The sequence below is a fragment of the Patiria miniata genome, unplaced genomic scaffold, assembly GCF_015706575.1.
Source record: "Patiria miniata isolate m_02_andy unplaced genomic scaffold, ASM1570657v1 HiC_scaffold_20, whole genome shotgun sequence".
Classification (NCBI taxonomy): domain Eukaryota; kingdom Metazoa; phylum Echinodermata; class Asteroidea; order Valvatida; family Asterinidae; genus Patiria; species Patiria miniata.
This window is the reverse complement of record NW_024037059.1, coordinates 35376348-35402378: the sequence shown is the minus strand read 5'-3', so window position 1 is coordinate 35402378 and position 26031 is coordinate 35376348. Positions and strand designations below refer to the sequence as shown.

At 39.7% G+C, this 26031-nt stretch overlaps 2 protein-coding genes across 4 annotated transcripts in view; one reads left to right on the top strand and one right to left on the bottom strand.

The window, feature by feature from the left end:
* Nucleotides 1-12933, bottom strand: part of LOC119728852 (squalene monooxygenase-like) — an 18790-nt gene extending 5857 nt beyond the window's left edge. The window contains exons 1-7 of one of the 2 annotated variants that reach the window (XM_038201259.1): nucleotides 12829-12933; nucleotides 8892-9045; nucleotides 7913-8067; nucleotides 5015-5249; nucleotides 3498-3678; nucleotides 2707-2803; nucleotides 673-958 (exon numbers count right to left, since the gene is read on the bottom strand). In XM_038201259.1, coding sequence (XP_038057187.1) covers nucleotides 673-958; nucleotides 2707-2803; nucleotides 3498-3678; nucleotides 5015-5249; nucleotides 7913-8026 — 913 coding nt within the window. In that variant the 5' untranslated portion in view covers nucleotides 8027-8067; nucleotides 8892-9045; nucleotides 12829-12933. Of the gene's footprint in view, nucleotides 1-672; nucleotides 959-2706; nucleotides 2804-3497; nucleotides 3679-5014; nucleotides 5250-7912; nucleotides 8068-8891; nucleotides 9046-12507; nucleotides 12594-12828 lie in introns of those variants that run through there. The other variant, XM_038201257.1, reaches the window with a different exon arrangement.
* Nucleotides 12652-26031, top strand: LOC119728853 (adenosine 3'-phospho 5'-phosphosulfate transporter 2-like). 2 transcript variants are annotated; one of them, XM_038201260.1, is made up of 10 exons: nucleotides 12652-12785; nucleotides 14852-15067; nucleotides 16502-16623; nucleotides 17832-17986; nucleotides 18668-18775; nucleotides 19720-19817; nucleotides 21208-21300; nucleotides 22315-22426; nucleotides 23644-23713; nucleotides 25092-26031. In XM_038201260.1, exons 1-10 carry the CDS (start codon nucleotides 12783-12785, stop codon nucleotides 25252-25254), a joined length of 1140 nt encoding a protein of 379 aa, XP_038057188.1. In that variant the 5' UTR covers nucleotides 12652-12782; the 3' UTR covers nucleotides 25255-26031. The 2 variants fall into 2 exon arrangements, with proteins under 2 accessions (XP_038057188.1, XP_038057189.1); XM_038201261.1 differs by lacking the exon at nucleotides 12652-12785 and adding an exon at nucleotides 13031-13048.

Sequence of the window (26031 nt, the reverse complement as noted above, 5' to 3'; positions counted from 1 at the left end):
TTCTAGCATTTATGACAATTGTAAGATCTGCAAGAAGTATGAAATACATCACACTTTCTGTGATCTTTGCAAAACATTAAATACTGACTACTCTTACTCTTTTCTGAATTTTAAGCATTCAGTATTTATTCAAAAACAGACAAAGTCCACAGAAAGAAGGATTGTAGCTTAAAAGTTCTATTCGTTTCCCAGGCCTATCGCCTCCCTCTTCTTAAAAGATAACCTCAAGGATTTTTAAAAAATTCTCTGAATAATTTTTTTTTTTTTCACACCTGCCAGTTGACGATGTATCTTGTCGGCCATGTACCCTTTAATATCTGTTTGCATCACTCCCCTCTCCCCTATCGGTATCGTTTCGGTTTGCGGTAACACCATGTGGTAATAACTTCTGCTTAGAAGATATTTAGTTCCGATAAGAACTTGTCCTGCTTATTATCAACTTTCGCTAAGTAGTTTTGCTCTGATAAGAACAGTCCTGCTTTAAGTTCTAAAAACGAACTTGTCTTTGGTCTCAACGTTTCGACTAGCCTACTCTAGTCATCGTCAGGAGCCTGCTCTAGTCATCGATGTCTAGCCTGCTCTAGTAATCGTCAGGAGACTGAAGTAGTGATTGCAGGTGATGAACAACCTAAACTCGTAACCAACAGTTTTCCCTTTAGCTACTCATCATACCTGGAAGTTGCGGATGTATCTTGTCGGTCATGTACCCCTTCATATCCTTAGGCATCGCTCCTCTGACATCCACCAACACCCTGGTGTCCTCCTCTCCTATCCTGTAGATGAGGACAGGGGAGGGATCGGCGAGGACCAGCTCCGCGTGGTTGTCCTTCATCTGAGGACAGTTCTTCATGATGGTGCCCACGAAGTGGGAGGTGGTTTTCACGTTGGTGGTGACGAGGTTTTTGCGGAATTTCGAGAAGCAGCCGTCGGCGACGACCGTGAGAGGGGCTAAGATTTCCTAGCGGGGCGACAAGAAAAAAAAGAGTTGTGGTCAGAATTAAGGTTTTATGGTATACAACTGTCTTATGTGATCATTGGCATCATGATGGGCCATTCTATAAATTCAGGTTCCAAAGCGTGACACTTTTCCTGTCCCTCTTACCGTGGTATTTTGTAATTTGCCGTTCAAGTATCATTAAGAATGACTTCAAACAATTTCCTATTTGTTGTATAAGGTACATGTAGTTTGCTATTCATAACCACTCTAGTTTCTTGGAGAATGACTACATTGAGGGCATGGTCGTCAATCCTGGGGGGGGGACAGGGGGACATGTCCCCCCCCCCCTTTTTGAAGGGTGGGGGACACAATATCAAATGTCCCCCCCCCCCCCCCCCAGATGTTTGAACTTGTGCCTCATTTACAGGGCCCTATTATGTACTACAATGTATCTTTTGCTAAGAAAATATTGGTTAAAGAGGTCAGAAATTGCCTCAGATCACACCACATGAGCATCTAGAATCCGATTTTTTTCGGGGCCCTTAAGCAGGCCCCAAACCCCACGCTGTAAGGGCTTTGCACTTGCATTATTTCTGATCAAGGTATGTCCCCCCCCCCCCACTTTTGAGAAGCGATTGACGCCCCTGATTGAGGGATGCATCAGAATTATAAAATCATTTATGTTAGATGTAACAGGGACAGGACAAAAAGTGGACCCCAAATTTATAGAATGCCCCATATATACAGAATAACAAAACATGATATGAAGGACCCAGGCAAAAATAAAAAGGCTTGTTCGAGACCTGGAAATGTACAATACTCATCAGGAATAGTCATTTAAAAAAAGATTAACCCTAGCCCCCTAGGCCCTTTGAACCATCCTCAATCCTCCAAAATCCTCCAAACTTTTGCAATATCGCCTAAATTCTTCAAAATCGTGAGACAGTCCTGCCTAAAATGCGTTCATTGTCAATCCTCCAAAATCGTCCTCATCCCAACATTTTGTACTCGTGTTCAAATGAAGGATATCCAGCCCCTCAATACTTCACAATCGTCAGACAGTCCTGCCTCAGAATGCATTCGTCCTCAATCCTCCCAAATCATCGTGTTTCTCTAACACCATTCATCCTCAATCCTCAAAAATCCTCCAAAACTACAATGAGGATTTTGGAGGATTGAGGTGGGTTAGGGTTAAGACATTAAATTAAAGGGAAAATACAACATTTGCAAACATCAAAAAATAAAACTACCAAATCATTTTGAAATACCTTGCTGGACTGTTAGTGAATGACAGTGTAAAGCATCCTGTAAAATCATGGCACCTGGTATACTGTCATTTTCAAGAAAAGTGGTATTTTTGTATCAATTTCCAACGCTGGTCGGCCGACCAGCGTTGGAAAACACTGGCTTTTTTTCAAATACTGGCCCCAATTGACCATGGCACTTGTTTGCAATCGATTAAACACCTATGAACGGGTACGAGCCAGCTAGACTGGTTCCCTGACCTTACAATTCCCCAATGTATGTAAACTGCTCGTTTCTTCTTATATGGAGTCAGGGAACCAGACTACAGGAAAATGATTGTTTTTCTTGGTTTTTATAGCATTTTTGAACCCAAAACCTCAAAAAAGTCAGTGTAACTATATTTGCTATATATTTCCAACCCCCCAATTCCATCCATTTCTGAAAAATACAGCAAAAGCAAATGATGTATATTCCCTTTAAGTAGTAAACTATATAATATAATTAAGTAGTGAATCAGGTATCACCTTTTCTTCATCAAGTCCTTTTTCCTTGTACATGACTCCAATTATACAGTTATCTTGTTCCAGTATCTTGGTGACAGTCCCTTCGATGTAAGTGACACTGTGGGAACAAATAAACAATACCTGAGTATTCGATCACCCAAAGGAGCAATTTCAAAAATGGAAAAATTAAATCTGGACATTTACGTTTATATTTATTAAAATAGCATATGGACTCCGTGTACAAGTACCCCCTCAATGGTAAGAAATGGACAGTTAGGGGAGACCACTGGAAGAGGCATATGAACGCTTGCCGACGATGTCTGAAGCTCACAGGCAAATGCTATGGCTCTGTGCACATGCAGAATAAAATTAGTCATGCGTACAATGTACTTTGCTAAATTGTGCGTACCAGTACACGTGACATTCATGGCTAGTGTGTGAAGTGCTTGCCTCTCACTACTGTGGCCTGAGTTTCGATTCCTGGCTCGGACCAATGTGAGTAGAGTTGTTCGATGATTCAGACAGGAACTAAGACCTGCCCCCAATGACAGCGCTCTATGCAAAAGGTCCATGATGACAGTTTTCAATGACATTTTGGAAGATGGACTTTGCATCGAGGAGATATAAATTTTATATCGAGTTTTATCTTTTGGCAAACTCGTATACTCAGTGTTGTCTGAGGCTTGCGAGGAAGTCGGTTCGAATCCCACCAGGTAAGCTTGTAAGTTTTTCTCTTAAGCACTTGACAGTTTATAAAACATGTCAGCAAAGGGCAAAACCTTTCCGTACGTCAGCAAAGGGCAAAACCGTACCTTTTTTGTTGCATTGCAGCTTTTCTGAGCCCCATGACAAACCTTCCGTGATGGAAGGCCCTCCCCGAGTGAACGTGATCCTGTTCGTCTTTAGGATACGACAAATCCACCTTGGAGTGGGTGTCCAGGTCGTGGATGATGTATCCCTCCACGGATCGAGCATCAATGTTTTCCGTGCAATCTGGAGAAACAATCATACAAACCACCAAGGTAAACTTACTAGAGAGGTTCCTGCATAATAATTATAAATGGGAACAGTGAAATTGAATGTTGCGGGATTTGAACCTGCGACCTCCAGATTACCACACAGGCACTCTACCAACTAAGCAAGGGATCACGCCCAAAGTCATGTATGCTAGAAGCATTATCAATAGCACACAGTCAGCACTCAAAAAGGAATTGTCCTTCGTTAAACTGAAAGAAATCGAACTACTTTAAACTTGTTTGAAGTGTTCTTGGTGTTGCCATGTGAAAAATAAGTCTTGTATGTGCTCTGAGAAGAACTAGCGTTAACTTATTTAAAATCTTCAAACCTTCAAAAGTTTTCAATATTTCCTTCACTGAGAGTGGAATGACACAAAAAAGTCAGGATTTCAAACTTTAGTTTCATTGAATGAGATAAACAGATAGCTACATGGGACTTGATAATTCTATAAATTTGCGGTCCACTTTTTTTTGCCTGTCCCTGTTACATCCGACATCTATGATTTTATCATTTTGATGCACTCCTTAATGCAATTATTCCCAGACAGTGTTTATGAATAGCAAACTGCCTACTCAACAAATACAATTTTTTTTTCAAAGTCATTCTTAATAATACTTGAATGGAATATGGAGGTAACAGGGGCAAGAAAAATGTCTCACTTTTGACAAAATTTAAAGTATGACCCACATGTACAATGTATCTAATGTTTAGGCCAAACAAAATAATAGTTCTGCTTCTGGTTACCCTACCTACCCCATTTTCACAGCCCCAATCCTAATTTTTTTTTTGGGGGGGGGAATGTGGAAAAACCCCGAAAACCATCAATTACTACCTTTTACCCTTTACTACATGCAGACACCTCCATATGATCGTACACACACACAAAAATTGCCTACCTGCCTACCCTATTTTCAAATGCCATGTAATCGGAAGCAGAACATTTTTTTGGCCTTACATTAATACCACTATTAGATCTTTGAAATTTTCTTAACCCTAACCTCACCTTAAGCTACAAGATACTACTAGTAGTAAACCGTAGTATGCAGTATTTCAGCTTATATAAGTGGGCACCACAATAGTATTTTCTAGTATTTGGGTACTACATGTACATACATAATTTCTGTAATACTATGTAGTATGTGGTACTTTACCCCAAAGTAAGAGTAAGGGGGTCAGGGTTAAAAGAAATCAGGCCATGTTAAAAAGTTTAGTAAGTTTTAGTAAGGAGACCAAGAGATATAGATTTATGACTAATGATTTCTACCCAAACAATTCCAAATAATGCCCATTGGATTTGAGAGTGATATTTTACCTTCCAAACCCAGAGCTTTCAAGCACTGATAGCCACCCGGTTGCAGCAGTTCTCCAACGATTCTATCGGGTTCTTTCAAGTCTCGCTCGATGACCGTCACTCGCCGGCCATCTTTACCCAAGACTGCTGCCATGGCAGAGCCTAGGATGCCTGACCCAACGATAAGGACCTCTGGGTCAGACGGATCTCGATTTCTCATTTTGGTTTTACTTCTTGTTGGGTTATGCTTGGAAACCTATGAAAAATAATGATGGTAAGGAAGAAGTAATTATTTTACCAAGCTACTTCACCCCGATGCAAATTTCATCTTATTAATTGCGGTACCCGCTGCTATGTACATCAGATTCGAACCAGCCAACCGATCCTGTTAGCTCCGTGGTCGAGTGGTAAGACGTCTGCACTAGAAAGCAGGAGGTCGTGGGTTCGCGTCCCACCCGAGTGGTTATTTCCAACTTTCACTCGGGAGGTAACAAACTAAGTATACAGTGTTCATATGTCGGTGAAGGGCAAAACCTAATATTGATTTACATCACCCCAACGAAAATTTCATCTTATGAATATTTTTCTCACTCTCAATCTGAAAATGCATGTGCAGAAATTAATGTACTGTTGCTATATTTTATAGTGGAAAACAAACTACATGTACGTTATAACAAACTCATTCGGACCTAGCCAAATTGTTTGTTATATCAGAATTTTGTATTAAGAGGAACATCAGTCCCATTCATTGTGCACATAAATGCACAGTCGGGACCAAGGCTTTATGTTTGTTATAACCAGAATTTTGAAGTAACAGAGTTTGTACTAACGACATGAACGAGAGTCGACTGAACTATTAATGTTCATAGATGTCTTTTTTAAGAGATAAAAATGCTATTAATATTAAATGTCATTTTCCAGAAAACAGTATTGCAAACATTATGAATAATTGCAATTCATGAACTTTAAATTCCCAAATAAGTATATAGAAATCAAACTCCTTTTTTTTTACCAATATACTTTTGTGCAGCAGATCGTTTCCTTTCAAAACCATTTTAGACTTATCCATTTCAAAATTCAATTGATTTTGACTTGAGATACATTTTACTTTTCAAAACATTACTGTGGCTGATTCTAAAATATGGAAAACTGTGAGCAAGTAATCCCTTATTGCATGTTTGTCCTCAAAAAACTGGAATTAAGATTATTTCAATCACACCAGTACGTAAAAATATTCAAAAACAAACAATCCAACTAAGATAATGTCCCATTTTGTACTATATATGACTGAACCAATTTGTGTCACAGACACTACAATTTTGTTTGCTTAGCTATAAAAAGATTTGAATTGTATTCCGCTATCTCAAACAAAGGGCTAAGTTTTATTTTGGGATAACATGAAGGCAAAGTCAAGATCTGGCTGATAGCAGATTGTGTGATTGAGATTATGGGTCACATATATTTGGCAAGTAAGCTAAATATTTGTCTGAAGAATCCACACCTAGGCCTATCTATTTTATTGAAAAAAGAGGCAAACCCAACCAATTTGTATTTTTCTCCGATGAGTCTTAGGCCAAAAAAAAAAAATCGGTTTCTGGTCAGCGCGCGCGTCGATTTTAATCATGCGCGTCGATCTTTTTTTTTCCAAAATGTTCTGCGGTAGCTCCAACAGCGCCCTCTATTTCCGCACCTCCTCAATTTTTTTTACCAAAGAGCACCAAGGAATGGGAAATTGCACCAAGGCAAATGATCGAAAGCACCAAGGCAAATTATGGAGGACACCAATGTACATGAGGACACCAAAAAAGCAAAATAGTACCCCACCTTGTCTGTACAATCCAAGCTTGAAGAAAAAAAAAAAAAGCAAAAAAAAAAAAAAGCCGCGTGGCCGCGTCAATTCCGGAACTTTGGTCTGACCAGAGACCGAATTTTTTTTTTTGGCCTTATCTGGGTTTTTTTTCTTAAGTAAGCTTGTGAATTTTGTTTAAAGAAAGCTTGTGATTTTAAAGAAAGCTTGTGATTTTTTAAAGAAAGCTTGTGATTTGTTTAAGTAAGCTTGTGATTTTTTTAAAACGAGAGCTTGTGAGTTTTTAAGAAAGCTTGAGATGTTATTAAGAAAGCTTGTTATGTTTTTAAGAAAGCTTTGTGATTATTTTAAGTAAGCTTGTGATTTTTAAGCAAGCTTGTGTTTTTTTAATTGAGCTTGTGATTATTTTAAGAAAGCTTGTGATCTTTTAAAGTAAGCTTGTGATTTTTTCAAGAAAATTTGTGAATTTTTTTTTCTCGCAAGCCCTCAGACAACGCTGAGTAGTGTTCATAAAATACGTCGGCGAAGGACAAAAACCCAATATAAAATATTAACTTGTTCTCCTCTCCCTCTTAAAATGCTTCTTGCTTGATCTGAAACAATGAAGCCACATCAGAAAATGCTACGATAAACCACCAACAATTTAATAGAAGTTACTCAGCAATATGGCTTTGCAGTGAAGGACAGTGTTTTTACATAATCGAGTCATGAGAAAATCCCTACCAGCATGATTTCCCACTTCCTTTGCATTTTTTTTTTCCATTTTAATATACGTGTACAACTATTCTACATGTAAAAAAAAACCCACATCCTTCATAACATAAACTTATATCAATTTGAATACCCGGTCCACAGATTTTCAGATATTTTCGCCGTTTCAACATTTTTGTTAAATAGATCACTGCTTATTTTAATAACTTGAGAATCTGTTCACCTAATCACAACTAGAATTAAACTAAAAGAAATGAAGCAACTGGGTGAAGTTTTTCATCAGAAAAATTGGAATCGTTTCTATACTGCCCGCAAAAAGGACACTAGAAAAAACTGTGAAACTTTCCGAACCCCCCCCCCCCACAGCCTACCAAGAAGACACTCCCCTTCTTTGTTCTTACCTTCTTGGCAGACACCAGGATGTAGTAAGAGGCTGCCCCTAACGCTGCCAAGAAGACAATCAGTACAGGAAGACTAACGGGAAACAGCGCCGTGACTGTGCTTGTCAAACCCATTCTTATATTCTTCACAGTTAAATTCTCTTTACTTTTCAAACCTGCAAAAAATGTAATTTACAAATAAAATTACTTAATAATCTAATAACAATAATGTAAAATTTGTACTGCATGCCTTTCATAGCAATGTTCACTCACATTACCTAACATGCCATAAAATTAATAAGAAGCCAAAAAAATATTAACATAAATTTAAAAAAAAAAAAAAATTGTAAGGCAAAAAAAAAAAAAATATTCGGTCTCTGGTCAGACCAAAGTTCCGGAATTGACGCGGCGACGCGGATTTTTTTTTTTGGCTTTTTTTTTTTTTTTTCTTCAAGCTTGGATTGTACAGACAAGGTGGGGTACTATTTTGCTTTTTTGGTGTCCTCGTGTACATTGGTGTCCTTCATAATTTGCCTTGGTGCCGTCGATCATTTTCCTTGGTGCAATTTCCCATTCCTTGGTGCTCTTTGGTAAAAAAAAATTGAGGAGGTGCGGCAATAGAGGGCGCTGTTGGAGCTACCGCGGAACATTTTGGAAAAAAAAAAAGATTGACGCGCATGATTAAAATCGACGCGCGCGCTGACCACAGACCGACTTAAGTAGTAAGTACATCATGACAATTAAATACACTGACCATTTATAATTACCACATTTATCTGAACAACAAGTAAATGTGTTCAGCCAAATTTTGTATTTTAAAATGCAGCTTCGCAAAAGTAAGTGAAGAAATTTGACACACAGCTTAAAATTCTATGTGTATTCATTTTGAGCAATTTCTGTCTTAAGTTCACACTGTGATATAAAGTTCAATAAACAACGCAAGTGTTATACATGTAAACAGATGCACAAAATGCTTATTAAAGTGAATACTAATACTTACAGTTACTTCAAGATGCTGACAAGAAGCAGGGAATGTCTTTATAATCTTCAGACTTAACTGAGCATCGGCATTTTTAAGACTTGGCATCTAACTGTGGATTGTGTAACTGTCCTTTGTGGGTTTGTTGAAATATCACCAACGACGTCAGCCCAGCCTGTGTGGAATTGCAAACAACATAAAGCGGCCTGTTATAGTTACTGGTCGTGCCATGGGCTCTGTGTCTATAAAAATCACTGGACCTTGGAATCAGTGCTGACACCAGGTATTTCACTGGCTGAGCTTGGAAAAAAATCTTACACAACCTAAAAATATACTGGTACTTTTGGTAGTATATTATACAAGGTTTTCTTTTGGATATATGGGCACATGAAGTCATTATGAAACAAGAATACATTCAAAAAATTTAAATTGTGGAAGTCATTAATTAAAAACAGGGCTGTCTAACAATGTTCAGGGTGGGGAGGGGGAGGGGGGGGGGGGTAGAAAGGGTGCAGATGCTAGTTTCACCCGTTTAATAACCAGGGAAAAGAGTTCTAACAGATATTGATTTGTCCTGGTGTCACCAAGCCCGAGGTGCTGTATTTGAATTGTCCAACAACTAACATGTACCCAACTGTTATAAGTGTTACTTGTAAATATTGTAGGAGTGGAGACTCTTTTCAACATCGCAGGGGACCACTAGTTTGAGAAATTTGAAGGGGGGGGGCAATGTGCTTAACATCATACTGATGTTGCATTTGGTTTGGTTTGGTTTGTTTATTTTTCCACAGTATCAAAATATGAAACAACGAAAACATTACAAGATATTTAAGGAAAATCAAATACAAATATACCATTTTACTAAGTAAATTATACAAAATTAATGAAAAGAAATATGCGTTAAGAAACCTAGATGCAAAGTAATTGTGATACTGCAGAGGGAGCATTTAGAGTACAATATTCAATTCATTCCATCTGATTTCATTATGTTCTACAAACATGCACATGACTCAAGAGGTTTTGTTCAAATACAATAATGCACGTTTAACCCCCATCCATTTGTGGTTGACGAGCAATTATCAATTGGCCTTTCAACGAATTCAGATAAAAAGAACTACATGCCAGTGGCTGTAGTTACAGAAGTCTGCCATCACACCAGCATCCCTTTCAAAACATACGAATATAAAATGGGAAAAAATCTGTTGTTTAAAAATGAACCGAACGAAAAGAGGAAGTCTACATGTACTTTCATAAAAAGCAGAATTTGATGCAATTAACAAAACCTACATGAATTTAACAAAAGAAATAAAGAATGAGGTTTCACAGGGAATTAAACCCGGTGAAAGCAACATGTGTGGAAAACTGTTTTTAAGAAAATCGAAATCATGTACTTACCTAGTTGATAATAGGTTAAAGGGAATATATACATCATTTGCTTTTGCTGTAATTTTCAGAAATGGATATTGGGGGGTTGGAAATATATAGCAAATATAGTTACACTGACTTTTTTGAGGTTTTGGGTTCGAAAATGCTATAAAAAAATAAAAACCAAGAAAAACAATCATTTTCCTGTAGTCTGGTTCCCTGACTCCGTATAAGAAGAAACAGAGCAGTTTACATACATTGGGGAATTGTGAGGTCTGGGAACCAGTCTAGCTGGCTTGTACCCGTTCATAGGTGTGTAATCGATTGCAAACAAGTGCGATGGTAAATTGAGGCCAGTATTTGAAAAAAAAAAGCCATTTTTTTCCAATGCTGGTCGCCCGGCCAGCGTTGGAAATTGATACAGTATACCAGGTGCCATGATTTTACAGGATGCTTTACACTGTCATTCACTAACAGTCCAGCAAGGTATTTCAAAATGATTTGGTAGTTTTATTTTTTGATGTTTGCAAATGTTGTATTGCCCCTTTAAGAGCTTTCAAAATGCAATTAAACAAATGGTCTCCTAACTTCATAGGGCAAGCAGTTCTGACATAATTGTAATTTTAAAGTTGCTTTTTTTGCCTTAAAATGATGCTCCATTTGGCTGAAATAAATGTGACCTCGTCAGTTGATTATGTGTACAAACGTATGGGAAATTTACACACAAATAGCGGCATCGCTGTTTTGGGGAATCCACAACTTTTTTTGGCAATGTGATTTAATACCCAATTGCCAAACCAAACTTTCTAAGGTCAACTACACCCTGCAATTCTCTTTTATTGATGTTTGGAGCTAAGCGAAAGTATCCCTGTATGTGAAACTCCATGTCAAACCTTTTCAAAAAAGGCGGTCACAAAAAATTAGGTCATTTTGGACATGAAATAGCGCCACCAATGTCCGTGGCGGTGGTTCATGAATATGGTGAAAAACTATCTGATTTTGTTGCCATCACCGTTGTGTGGCTCACAATATAATAAGGACGTGAAGGAGGTAGTCGTGTTCCCTAACGTGGCGCACTTCGAAGCTTACCCAACTTTCCTTGTGTAGTGTTGCCAAACCTCTTTGTTGACAAACCTCAAATTCATGCAGTAAAATACTAGTACTTTTACCTTATTAATGCTTGCTATTTGACCTCTGTAAACAATTTCTGTTTCGTAAAATTTAATCCAAAATTAAAAAAACGGTGGCGTCCGGAAATTGGGCACAAGTTGGCGGAGTGTTCCCTAACGTGGCGCACTTGAATAAATCTCGGAAAATTCCAAATTAACATTTAAGAATTTCTGTAAACTTGATAAATTCTGATAAATAATTATCTCCTCTACTTATATAGGCCTACCCAGCCAGGTGTTTGTCAAAAAAAAAATTCTTATTTTTCGGGCATTTTCAAAGGGTTCACTTTGCAGTTGAAAACACAATCGGAAAATCATGCCAAACTAAATTTTTCTGCTAACTTTGTTACGGGTAAATAAACTCGCGATTTATGAACAGGAGTGTTTAGAACTTGATGAAATTTCACTTTCTGTGAAATTTCAGTTAAAACTTTTGCTCTAGGTAGGCGCTACAGGCGAAAAATCAAAGTGCGCCACGTTAGGGGCCGAGCCACGTTAGGGTACATCAACAATATTTGAGCCATCATGGAGGATCGGAAGAAATAGAGGGAGCTACAATTGCAATGTTGCATTGCAAAAGCATACATACGTGTACTTGCCACTGCCATCACGTTACACGTCAATAATGATGATAAACTTCCATATCTGTTGTCCATATTCCAATTATGCATATGAAGTGCTTCATAAATAAGCACTTTCACATATAATGCACCACAGGGCAAAAAGAACACACGTTGCTGAATACGGCACATCAATCAAAAACTCATGCAATTATTCCAAAATGCGTTCACGTCTTCTAGCGCAGCATAGACAAATGATACTAAAGCAACAGCAAGGTGCAGCTACAGCAACAAATGTTCTGTTTACCCCGCAAACACGATTTATTAGGGGGAACATGTCTACCCCCCCCCCCCTTCCCGCTCATGCCGGTCTCCCGTTCAACCCCCACCTGCGCCGCGGCCGCACCCGCTACTGCAGCGGAGAGACCGGTTTTTTTTGCATGGAATACATTACTTATTTACTACACTACAAAGTACGAGCCTTGACGAAAAGCATAACAAAAACAGCAGTAAATCGCAAATTTCAAATACTCTCAGTCTCACCATCTGTCAGCTGGCAAACCAAAGTGAAGCATTTGAGTGAAGCAACGAGTTTTCGATCGTACGATATGCAAATTTGAATATTAATTTAGGTCGACTATTGAGGTCTGGTCCCCAAACCCATTAACACACATACAAACACAATGTGAACCGTGTCACCCGTTTGTATCTAACGCGCCGGTACGTACCGCGCCGGTGTCCATGAATGACACGAGATCCGGCCACGTACGTACCCGCTCCACGACTGTATTGTAACACTTTTGCCAATCCAATGATCGATGGTAAGACAAATAAATTTGCAAAATTTCAATTGAATTTTTATACCAATAATAAAGCTGACTACGGAGGTCCATTTCCTGCAAATATCATCCGCATTGACTCTAAAGAAGACCAGTTAACTCTTAAATTCCAATGTGGCTCCGCGTGTGTGTCACTAGCACTGTACGTAACATTAACAACGTACAACATGACAACCCGGACCCGGTACCCATGGGGCGCTACGCATAGTAATATACAGCATGCAATAGCACAGACTCAACTTTAGGTTGGATATTTAACTGATTTATGTTTTGTTTTAGGAGTAATCATGGAGGTCTATTCCTACCTCCATGGACTAATGACTAATGTAGTAGGGAAAGATTCCCATATCTTGCCATCACTTTTCACCCTGTGCACAAACCGTATGAGACTGGTCTGAACATTTCTAACTTTTGTGTTTTCTCAGTACAGTGTGGGATGTATAAACTTTATAAAGTACATGTACTTCAATATTTTCCCTGCTAAACTTGACTTTTTAGGATACATTGTCCATTGTCACTTACTGATTAGCCCCATAAATGTGGCCAATTTACTGTACTACTACCTCCGTAAATAAAGGCCAAACTTGGACCATGTGCCCAAATAGAACTTCATCAAGTTTATATTTTCACATTTATATGTTATATTCAATATTTGTAGTTTACTTACGCTTTAGACATATTAGAAGCACTCTCACCCTTTAAAGCGATAGAAAATTGTTCCCCCCCCCCCCTATCAGACATCATTTTTTTGGGTGTAGTTTAATGCCAACGTGTGCAAACGAACCTGGAAATTACACGAAATATAGACACCCGAAAAAGAGAGGACTATTTTGCTATTGCTTTAAAGAGGGTGAGTGTGCTTCTAAAGCATAAATAAACTACAAATTAAGTCTAAATTTGAAAATAAAAACTTGACAAAGTTCTACATGTTCGGGTACCTGGTCCAAGCGTGGCCTTTATTTACAGAGGTAGTCAAGTAAATTGGCCACGTGTATGGGGCTAATGGCTGATAGGTCACTGAAGGGAGAAATTATATATTGGGAATCTTTCCGTTAGTATGATCATGGAGGTAGAATCTAATTCTACCTCCATGGTATGATTGAGAAATAATTGTTCGTTTTGATAAGAATTCCATACATGGATATCACTAATTTTTCCCTGCAATGACCCTAGCCCCATAAATGTGGCCTATTTACTGGACTGCCTCCGTAAACATAGGCCACACATCCACATGTACAAAAATCGTGTCGCACTTTGCCAAATTTTGATTTTCACATTTAGGCTTAGTTTGTAGGATTTTTTTGCTTTAGAAGCATACTCACCCACTTTATAGGCCAGTCAGAAAGTGCTGCCTTTTTCAGATGTCTTATTTTTGTGAAATTTCATGTTGAAATGTTGATACGCAAACGTGTAAAAATGAATCTGGAAATTTCACGAAAAATATACATCTGAAAAAGGCAGCACTTTCTGATTAGCCTATAATGAGGGTGAGTATGCTTCTAAAGCAAAAAAACCCTACAAACTAAGCCTAAATCGGTCATTCTATAAATTTGGGGTCCACTTTTTTCCTGTCCCTGTTACATCTGACATCTATGATTGTATAATTCTGATGCACTCCTTAATGCAGTCATCCTCCAAGAGTGATTATGAATAGCAAACTAACCTACCCAACAAATAAACAATCATTTGAAGTCATTCTTAATGATGCTTGAGTGGCAAATTACAAAGTACCAAGGTAACAGGGACAGGAAAAATGTCACACTTTGGACCCTAAATTTATAGAATGACCCATATGCGAAAATCAAAATTTGGCAAAGTGCGACACGTTTTTGTACATGTGGATGTGTGGCCTATGTTTACGGAGGTAGTCCAGTAAATAGGCCACATTTATGGGGCTAGGTTGGAGCGTAACAAATACAAATCATCTAGACCTGTGCAACATTTTGGATAATTGTATTCCTTTTTCAGCGGACCCAGATTTGCATTAATATTATCTACGTAAAGATAACCGACTCTATAATCATTCCACTTTTTTAAATTTCTTACAGAGATCGGGAATTTTCAGAAAACCCAACATGGCAACTAACCCACCAAACGGTTCCAATCAGCATGTTGTGAACATTGCCAACGGGAATGGGAGCAAACAGGACAAGGAGTCGGAGGCAGGGAAAACAGAGCCAACATCCCAACTGCCAATGCTGGCCCAGTTTGGTATCGGCGTATTGGGTATATTTTTCTTCTACCTAATCTACGGGTATGTCCAGGTAGGAATGCGTATTTTTCTCCAGTGTTTTTGCCCAGTGGCTGTGTTTATAGCTGCACCTTTGGTGGTGAAAATGTTCCCTCACAGCTTATACCATCAGTCTTAAGTTTAGTCGGGACCATGTCAAGTTAACAAATTGGTTTGTGGATTTGTGTACACATTTGGTTGAAAATTGTTTGTGGGTGCTGGTCAAAGTTCGTACATAGAGCTATATTAATTTACTAGAGTGCTAACTCGCAAAGTGAAGCCTGCCGGGCGCATCCATGTTTGTGCACAAACCTATTGAAAACGAGAAAATCAGTACGGCTTTAGTCTGGCTATTGCATATCTGCATTTGTCTTCTACACCGATTCGTAATCAAAGCCGATACGCCCAAAACCCAAACACACAACCAGTAAATGAGCATTTCATATTGCTCTGCGCAAACAACGCAACTATGCGCTCCAGATGATTTTTGCCATCAAACCCGTGATCGTAGAAAACGCGCTTACGTTGTTCGCATATGTTGTACTTCAATCAAAATTCATTCCATCTGATTTCATTTTGTTCTACAAACAGCTTCAAAGTATCTTTGCGGGAGAATGAAGAGTTAACGCTCTAGTAATTTAATATACATTGAGCTCTATGATGTAAACAAACATGGAGGTACACATACATTTTGGGCTAGGCTGTGGCTTATCATTAGGACAATTGCGCAGATTCATTAAGCATAAGTCTCCTTGGGTATTTTTACTGGAAGGTATCCTGAATCCGCCAAAATCCAACAACAATACCAGCAAACATAGCCAAGGAGTTAAGCTGTTGAGATTGTGAATCCATCATAGTCCATCAACTGCTCAATATTCATGATATGGCGGTTTATGTATCCTGAATCCATCCAAATCATGAAGTTCAGCTAAGCTTACTATCCTGAATCCATCAAAATCCCCCAGTTTGTTTAATATAAAGGTATCCTTAATCTGCCATAATACTCCAAATCAGGGGTATGGATTTTGATAGATTCAGGGTGGTTAGGGTTAATAGATTAACCCTTACCCTACTAGACCCTCCAACGCATGCCAATATGTGCCTCAAGAAAATCTCCTATGTTTTTTGCATGGCCCTCCAATATCTGCCATGTCATTTCAAGGGTAACTGGACAGGCACTCCAATACATGCCACAGAGAACAATGAGAGTCCTCTGATAACAAAGTGAGTGCCCCCAGCTGGTCAGTATCAGGCACCCTCCAGGGCCTCCAACTCCTGCCAATTGGAGCCTTCACTGTTAAGACAAACTATCTGCCAATAAACTGCAGCTGGAGGGCATTGGCATAACCAACTGACATGCAGTAAACTACCCTCAGAGAGTAAGGGTTAAAGTCCTTATGTTTTCAAAATTTCAGGTCACAAAGATCACTTTGTTGACATTAATTTGACCTTTTTTTTTTATCAACAGGAGTTGTTTTTCAGGGCTCCAGAACGGAAACCTTATGGATGGTATCTGACGCTAGTACAGTTTGCCTGCTACTCTTCGTTTGCATCCATTGAGATGAAATGGAAGGGCTGTCAACCAAGAAGGTACATTTTCTCTTCACTTCAAGTGCATATGTAGGTTTTGGAAATTTGAGGTAAGAAATGCGCTCTGCCTAACTTAGAATGGACTGGGAACTTCAGATGTTCATTGATATGGGATCTCTTGTATTTGCATGTGCAACGACCACCCCTCCTTTTTCTTTTCAGAGCACAGCAGGAACATGCTGTGTTCCAAAGGAACCTCCCGAGTGGCATATTCTATGTTTTTTAGACAGTTCATGAGGATTTCAAATGTAAACACTCTAATACAATTGTTGGAGTTTAGGGGAGGTAAATAAAGAGACACAGGGCCCATCCCAAGAATTTAACCCTAACCCTCCTCAGTCCTCCAAAATCCTCCTTGTGGTTTTGGAGGATTTTGGAGAACTGAGGCTGAATGGTATTTTTTTAGATAAGGATTTTGGAGGATTGAGGCTGAATGGTATTTTTCAGAAAAGGATTTTGGAGGATTGAAGCTGAATGGTATTTTGAGGCAGGACTGTCAGACGATTTTGAAGGATTGAGGGGCTGGGTACCCTTCATTTGAACATAAGTGCAACATTTTTGGATGAGGAGGATTTTGGAGGATTGAGGATGAATGTATTTTGAGGCAGGACTGTCTGAAAATTTTGAAGAATTTAGGCGCTGTTGTAAAATTTTGGAGGATTGAGGATGGTTCCTAGCAAAAAGGCCTCGGGGGTTAGGGCTAAAATTGTAACCGAGAAAGATTCTTTTGGAAAAAATTTAGAAGGCCATCTAGGCTGTACTTTTTAAGATGGGTCATTCTTATTTGCAGATTTTATCTCTGGAGATTGAAAAAGTTTATCAGAAAGGATCTTTTGGTTTCAATCTGTAGAGGATTTCTGGGTTGTTTTTGTAACAACCTTCATTGTTATTATTATTATTATTATTTATTTCTGGTATAAAAACCAAGGATTCCTCAAAAGTGCCCTTGGCACTGCAGCTCACAAGCCTGAAGAAACCTGTAGAGAGGATTCGGTGAGAAGAAATTACAGTTTTAGAGGTGGGAGGAAAACCCCAGAAGAATATTCCGGGGAAAACCAACGGAATCAGGTAGGGACTGAAAACCCAATCCACATATTGGCCCAGGCGGGATTCGAACCCGCGGTTCGCAGCAGTGGAAGACCAGGAAAGTACCGCTACGCCAACCTGACTCCCCTGTAAGCTTGTTCCTCGTGTTTCTTTTTCTGTAGAATTCCCATGAAGACCTACATATTACTAGCCTTCCTGACAGTGGGCACAATGGGTATGTCCAACTCCTCGGTTGGATATCTCAACTACCCTACTCAGGTCATCTTCAAATGCTGCAAGCTGATTCCTGTCATGATTGGAGGCATTCTTATCCAAGGTAAGAACAACATATCCTTCAGAAGCATTCAGAAGCGATCTTTTTTTTTTCCAAAATGTTCCGCGGTAACTCCAACAGCGCCCTCTATTTCCGCACCTCCTAAATTTTTTTTACCAAAGAGCACCAAGGAATGGGAAATTGCACCAAGGCAAATGATCGAAAGCACCAAGGCAAATTATGGAGGACACCAATGTACATGAGGACACCAAAAAAGCCAAAAAAGCAAAATAGTACCCCACCTTGTCTGTACAATCCAAGCTTGAAGAAGAAAAAAAAAGCCGCGTCGCCGCGTCAATTCCGGAACTTTGGTCTGACCAGAGACCGAATATTTTTTGGGGGGGGGGGCCTAAGAACTGTGTTTAATATTTTAAATTTGTGTACTATGAACTTTCAGTGGTTTTAAAAGTTTTCAACTGACTTAAAATATTTCACATTCAAAGTGACCGTGAAAGCGTGTGTAAACTCTTTGCGTACAGCACACTGATTGTTTTCTGCAAATATTGTTTTCATTCTGTCTTGTTACGAATTAAAGATGAATAACTTCATAAATTTTACATAAATTATAACCAGCATTTATGATGTCAATCATTGGTAAGTGAACCTCATAAAATAATTGTCCTATCTTGATAACTGATTTTTAAAGCAACAAATAAAAGTTGGGGTTTTTATTTTCCTGTCCAGGGAAGAGATATGGACCTATTGACCTGAGTGCTGCTCTGTGCATGAGTGTTGGGCTGATCTTCTTCATACTTGCTGACAGCACCGTTTCACCAAACTTTAATCACACAGGTATTCTCACTACATATATATCTTGGTGAACACTTTAAAGGGGCATGTGGTGAAATTTTTTTTGGAACACATTTGTGCAACCAGGGGCGGTGAAAACGGGGGCGGGGGGTGGGGGGGGGCACCTGATTTTCCCAGGCCAACAAAAATGCCCCTCTTGCGGTTATAAGTGTGCCCCCTCGAAATGAAAACAAAACTGCCCCTCAAACGTACACATGAAAGCATATGATCGCGCTACAAATAAAATTGTCTCCTCTCTTGTAATGGCAAACTGCCCCTCAGAAACACAAGTGCCCCTCTCGCATTAGCAAGATTGTGCACCTTCTCGAGATGGAAAACTACCCCTCGAAAGCACAATTTTATTAGTGCCCCACTTGCAACATTAAAATTGTGCCCCTCTCATGGAAAAACTGGCCTTTAAAAATAATAGTGCTCCTCCTCACGCGAATAACTGAATTGGTCACTGAGCTGGCCATCAAAAGCAATAGTGCCCCTCTCGTGATAAAAAAAAAATGGTTTCTCAACATAACTAGTCAAATTCATGGGCAGACCCAGAGAGGTTACTGTCGGGGGGCGGAGGGTGTGTGGTGAGCCGAGGCCCAAGGGCGGATCTGGGGGGGGGGTAATGGGGCCATGCCCCTCGAAAAAACGAAAACACGAACCTAAATTGTTGGTTTTTTTTGTGACGTCACAAAAAGGCAGCCACTGCGTGCACCACCTTTTCACCAAAATTGGTTAAAGTGGTCAGAAATTGCCTCAGATTGCACCACAGAGCATCTAAAATCAATTTTTCCGGGCCCCGAACCCCACGCCGTGAATTTGTGGACCCACTTTTTTGGTGGGGGACCAATTTTTTGATAGAAGTGCATTGGTTTTATTTTGTACACCAAGGGCCTAAACCACAGAGGACTGAATTAAGTGACATTTCTGTGATGTTGCTGTTTCAGGTATCATCATGATCTCCACTGCGTTATGCGCCGATGCTGCCATCGGAAACGTTCAAGAAAAGGCCATGAAGGCTTACGAGGCCAGCAACAACGAAGTGGTGAGCTATTTGTTATCAAGATTTTTCAACTTTTTTAACACCCTCACCCAGCTGAATCCAACAGGATCCAACTGTGTCACATACCCGATGGAGCCTGTTGGATTGAGCAGTTAACCCCTTGTGTACATTCCTGATGCAAAATGCTGGATTCAGCAGGCAACTGAACCGCATTATAGCGCCATGTTGGACTCCGTTGGGTTCAGCCGATCAGCGTTGGAAACAACTGGCTTTTTTTCAAATACTGGCCCCAATTGACCATTGCACTTGTTTGCAATCGATTACAAACCCATGAACGGGTACGAGCCAGCTAGACTGGTTCCCTGACCTTACAATTCCCCAAGAAATGTTAACTGCTCTGTTTCTTCTTATATGGAGTCAGGGAACCAGACTACAGGAAAATGATCGTTTTTCTTGGTTTTAGTAGCATTTTCAAACCCAAAACCTCCAAAAAGTCAGTGTAACTATATTTGCTTTATATTTCCAACCCCCCAATTCCATCCATATCTGAAAATTACAGCAAAAGCAAATGATGTATATTCCCTTTAAGGGAATAACAGTGTGAGGATCCGGTCTTCACTGCGTGATAATGACCGGGTGTGGGGGTGACCGCTGTTAATGGACCGAGACGAAGTCACCCCCCCACCCGGTCATTATCACGCAGTGAAGACCGGATCCTCACACTGTTATTCCCATTAATAAATACCTTTTTAACGAAATAAACAGTTAAAATGCTCCAATTTTGTGACTTTCTTTCGGCGATATTTCCAGACTTTTTTGTGTTCATGTTCATGGGCCATATTTTAGCTTAACAGCTATAACGACGTAAACTCATCAGAAACTGCTGCCGTAGCGAAACAAATTACAACAATGTTTTCATATCTTTACCTGATGGAGGAAGCTGAAATCTCGTTTACACATTCCTTGTGTCCGGAATTACAAAGATGCTTGGTTTAGGAAAGGTAAATATGTCGGTGGGTGAAGTGTTCAAAGAAAATAAATCGTAGATCTACGCTTTCGTCGTAAACATCCTCAGTATATACTGCACTGCTGTACGATGTCGTTTCAAAACTTCCTTACTCGCGCGCACGCACGCATCCCTAGCAACTGTGTTGTGTACGCGCGCGTCAGTCTCACGCGATGGGGGTTGAGCGCATGTGCAGTGCTCTATTGTTACAAGCTACCGCAGGACTGTTACTATATTTTGACCAATCATTGGCTTGCATGGGGCTGAACGGGGCTTGATCAATGCTGGTTCAGGGGCCATTTATTCGCTTGATCTTTGAAGCCGGTCCATTATCACCGTTAATGCCCGTCCACGTGATCGAGTCTCAACCAATCAGAAACCATCAACTCTCCAAGGTATTTATTAATCCCTATTCTTCCTTTTCAGGTACTGTACTCGTATGGGATTGGCTTCTTCTACATCCTGTTTTATCTTTTTGTTAACGGCAACCTGTTCAGTAGCTTTTGGTTTTTCTATGAGGTAGGTATCATTGGTCATCACAGGAATCGCTAGATCATTTTGAATGGAGGGAGCAATCATGAAATTTGCCGACGGACCGTCATGCAAAATGAGTGTAATTGATAATTTCCACCCAAAATGATCCGTTTATTAAAAGGGAATAATTATACTACATTTGCTTTTGCTGAAGTTTTCAGAAATGGATGGATTTGGGGGGTTAGTATTTTATAGCAAATATTGTTACACTGACTTGTTTGGAGTTTTGTGTTCGTAGATGCTGGGGAAAAAAAACATGAAAAACAATCATGTTCTTGTAGTCTGGTTTCCTGACCCCACTTAAGATGAAACGGAGAAATTTATAGGCGTCTGGGAATTGTTATGTCAGGGAACCAGTCTAGCTGGCTTGTACCCGTTCATAGATGTGTAATCGATTACAAACAAAAACGTGGACTAACTAAATATGGTAAATTAGGGGCAGTATTGGGAAAAAAGCCAGTTTTTCCAACGGTGGTCGGCCGACCAGCCTTGGAAATTGATACAGAAATTTCACTTTTCTTGAAAATGACAGCACACCAGGTGCCATGATTTTACAGGATGCTTTAGACTGTCATTCGTTATTCAGTCCAGTAAGATATTTCATAATAATTTGGTAGTTTTGTTTTTTTGATGTTCGCAAATGTTGTATATTCCCTTTAACTCCATTTCTAATTCCTTCACAAAAATATGTTGATTACTTTGAATGGATTAAATTTTTCAGTGGGATAAGTTCAACTTCAAAAGCAAATCGTCAAAATTTGGCCCTATCATAATTTTTGGACATTTGCTCGTCACAAAACACATTAGGGTGTTTTTTAAACTACTGACATTTTCATGGAATCATTTTTTTTCTACCTTCAAATTACCCAGATCTGACTTGGATAGAATTTTTGATCACTGACATTCCTGTAATATTCACCTTGATCTTCTCTTGAATGTGACCTTTGACCTTATGACCTTTGATCTTATGACCTTTGATCTTATGACCTTCCCTTACAGCATCCAACAGAAGCATATGGCTATGCAATTATGTATGGCGTATCTGGTTTCTTTGGTGTTTCATTTGTGCTGACCATGATAAGAACATTCGGTGCTCTGATGACAGTAACAGGTAAGACATTCTGTTAGGAGTCTCATTGAGCCAGATTTAAAGTTGCAGTCCTCATGCAATTTTCGAGTTTTATCCCGAAAAATAGATTCCTTTTCTAACTTGCTATTTTTGTAGCTGCAGTACAAAAGTTGTTCACTTTTGAATGACAAATCGACGGAATATTTCGGCCCAAGTTTACTTATTGAATTATTACTTTACACTATCGAATTATTGGCTGTCAGACAATAATTCTGTTCTTGCAGGGTAGGCTGGTTCCCGTTCCACAATCAGTATCATTAATGTACAGGCCGGGAGTTAGTCTGCTTGCAAAGCGGTTCTGTGTGTGCCAAAAACAAAAACTTTTTTTCAGAGGGTTGCAGACACCTTACAAACAGGAGAAAAGTAGGGGTTTTTTTTGTTAGGATTCAATGTATATAAGTTGAAGTTTAGTAATAGACAAAAAGTTGAATTTATTGAAGAGAATGGGGAATCGACTTTAAAATACAGGAACAAGTTGCAGGGATATATTAGAGCTCAGGTATTTGTTGGAGCAAAATTTACATTTTGGTAACTTGGCTTTGAACCATGGGCGTCGCGAGGGGGGGCAAGGGGGGGCACTTGCCCCCCCCCCCCCCTGGAAAAGCAAAAAAAAAAAAAAAAAATAGGAAGAAAAAAAAAGAAAAAAAAAGAAAAAAGAAAAAGAGGCGCGAAGACAAAGTGGTGTAAATTTAATGAGTGGGGGGGGGGGGGCAAACTGTCCCTGCCCCCCTCTAAAACTGATAAATCGAGAATGTGTTGAGAAATACAAGCATTTTTTGTCAAAAAATTTTTTTGCCCCCCTCTAAAAAAAATCCTGGCGACGCCCATGCTTTGAACATACGGTGTCACAGTGAAACCACACTTGTTGGCAGTGAGAATGGTGTCCACTTCCACTTTTACATGAATTTTGAATTGGCCAATAGTCATCAGTTGCTTCTTTTTTTTGATTGATAAGTATAAATACTGCTTTGGATTCATAACTGGCACAGCCTTATGGACAACCACAAAGATATTTACATACTTGTACAATTTAGTTTTCTATATACCACCACCATCACCCTGCACAAAAGTACCTGCTTGCCCCCACCCAAGGCCTGATCACTGAGGATGTTAACTTCTCAGAATTGTAACTTTAAGACATGAATCATTCTGTTGTGTTTATGACTAACTGAACATTATTTTGTTTTGTTCCTCTGCAGTTACAACCTGTCGCAAAGCAGTCACAATAGTTTTATCGTTTCTGTTCTTCGCAAAGCCCTTCACAATGCAGTGAGTATTTGTTTTTTCCATTATCTATTTGCGATGTCCACTCCCTGAATGTTCTGAAATCAAAATTGTGTTACGTTTCACAAGTTTGTTGTTACTTTATGTATGTTTGTGCCCTTATAGACAAATCCAGGCCCTCACGAGGCCCCCTTCAATGGAGATTGGAGAAACTATAATGAATGCTATTATAAAAAGCAACCGCCCCGTGACAGATTATCTGAACAATAGCGAGCAAAATACTTGTGCTGTTGGAGGGGGCCGTTGTGATAGGATTGATCGCGTGCTATCAAATGGACTGGCATGATTGGGAATTTAACCCTAACTCCCTAGGTCTTTTTGCCAGGATGTAGCCTCAATCCTGCAAAATCCTCCAATTGGCCTCATGGAAAAATAGCATGTAGCCTCAATCCTGCAAATTCCTCCATTATTTCTTGAATATGGTCCGTGGAGAGGTGACCACTGCCTGAATCCTGCAAAATCCTCCGGCTAAGACTGTCAATAGGAGCAGTGTGGAGGATTTCAAGTATAATCAAGGACTAAATTTATGCTAGGCTGAGCATCAACAACACAAGGTCTGGCCCAAGACCTTGACACAGTGCGTCCTCCGAAATCAGCAACGCACTTTTGCCATGTAACCTCAATCCTGCAAATTCCTCCAATTTGCAAAAAAGGATTTTGGAGGATTTGGGATGGTTAGGGTTAAAGAAAAGTGTTGCAATTTTTGACATGCTTTCTTATTAAGCAGCGACAAAGTAGATGGCATGGGTGGCTAGTGCATAAAGCGCTCGCCTCTCACCACTGTGGCCCTGGTTTGTTCCCGGCTCGGACCATATGTGAGTAGAGTTGTGCGTTGGTTCTCTCCTTGTGCCACAAGGGTTTTTCTCCAGGCCCTCCGGTTTCCCTCCCTCTGAAAAAAATCAAACACTTTCGATCTCTGGCTGTGCTCCGTGGTCATGTATGGGTCGTAAGGCTTGCTGCCAAAGGAGCCTTTACATGCCTGCGGCTCGACCACGTTGTAGCCGCGTCCTTTGCAGGCTTCAGCTTCTCAGCTCAAGCCTGCAGGGGTGATTAGCCTCCCAAATTATTAGCTGTTCCCAATTTCAATTGGGAACAGCTTTTGTTTTTGTTAAAGTTTTTTTTTTTCCTTTTTATTTTTCTTTTTCTTTTTCTTTTTCTTTTTCCACTTTTTTTCCCATAGGTTTTGTACACGTTTTTATTCTACAAGCCACTTTAGGAATTATTTTAAATCCGATCAACTTTAAACTCAACAAGTTGGGAACAGCTCTGTGGTTGTTCAGTTACAACCACATCTAGTTATTATTAATAAAATGATGGTAATGTTTCATCGTTTCTGACATCATTTCTCAAACTTTTTCCCCAGATACGTATGGTCAGGTCTTGTGGTTCTCTTGGGTATCTTCCTGAATGTCTACAGCAAGAACAGAGTGAAGATAAATGGCATTGTGTCTGAGGGTATCCGACAGATCATTATCTTCATTCAGAAGAGAGGCTTCAAGTCACAACATCAGACCATGGAAGTATGATTCCTTAGACCGAAGACATTCCTCAGTTAATAGCAAGATAATAATAGAGACCCATTGTTAATCATAGTTGAACGAGCTTTCGGTGAAAGCATGCTGGTTAACGATGGTTGGAGTAGTCTGGTAGTCTACATGTATATGGAATCAACCTACTGAGGTTGGTTGCAATACTAGTCGTGGGTCATTCCATGTCAAATCACCCAATGGGTTAAAACCCACCCCCTTCGAATTTGCTCACAATGTGGGGTAATTTAGGCTGAAAAAGCTGAAATTGTTTGCTTTAGCGCCCTACGAAACACGGTTTTGGCGCTACTGCTAACTATTGTTTGGCAATTTTGGTCAAAATGGCCATGGCCGCCAATTTTCAAATGACCATATCTGTGAGCCAAATTTGTTGATCATGGTGTCTTTGGAAAGCTAACATCACAAGAATCCAAACTTGCCATTACCTTTCATGTTGGAGTAATTTGGAGTATGATGACCTTTTGAACTTTACTTTGAGCTTGAATTTGACCACAGTTCGCTAGAGAACATTCCATTTTGCTATCAGCACACAGACTAAAATCATGTAGTGATATGAAGCAACTACTGGTTGACAGTGGTCTTTGATTGAACTTGCTCTAAAGGCAGGTTCAAAGTTCACACCAATACAAGTGATAAGCGAATTTGAAGTCGCAAAACTGCAGCAGCTATTATCGCCAGAGCTAAAATGGGTTCAAGTATGGCGAATTCACAGCGTGTGTGCATGCCTTGGCGTCACAATATCTGGATCACATTCTT

Excerpts from the sequence above, each read along its gene's own strand:
- LOC119728853 (XM_038201260.1), top strand. Across the intron at positions 16,624-17,831 it reads AAGGGCTGTCAACCAAGAAG|AATTCCCATGAAGACCTACA; the intron begins GTACATTTTCTC and ends CTTTTTCTGTAG. Across the intron at positions 18,776-19,719 it reads ACCAAACTTTAATCACACAG|GTATCATCATGATCTCCACT; the intron begins GTATTCTCACTA and ends TTGCTGTTTCAG.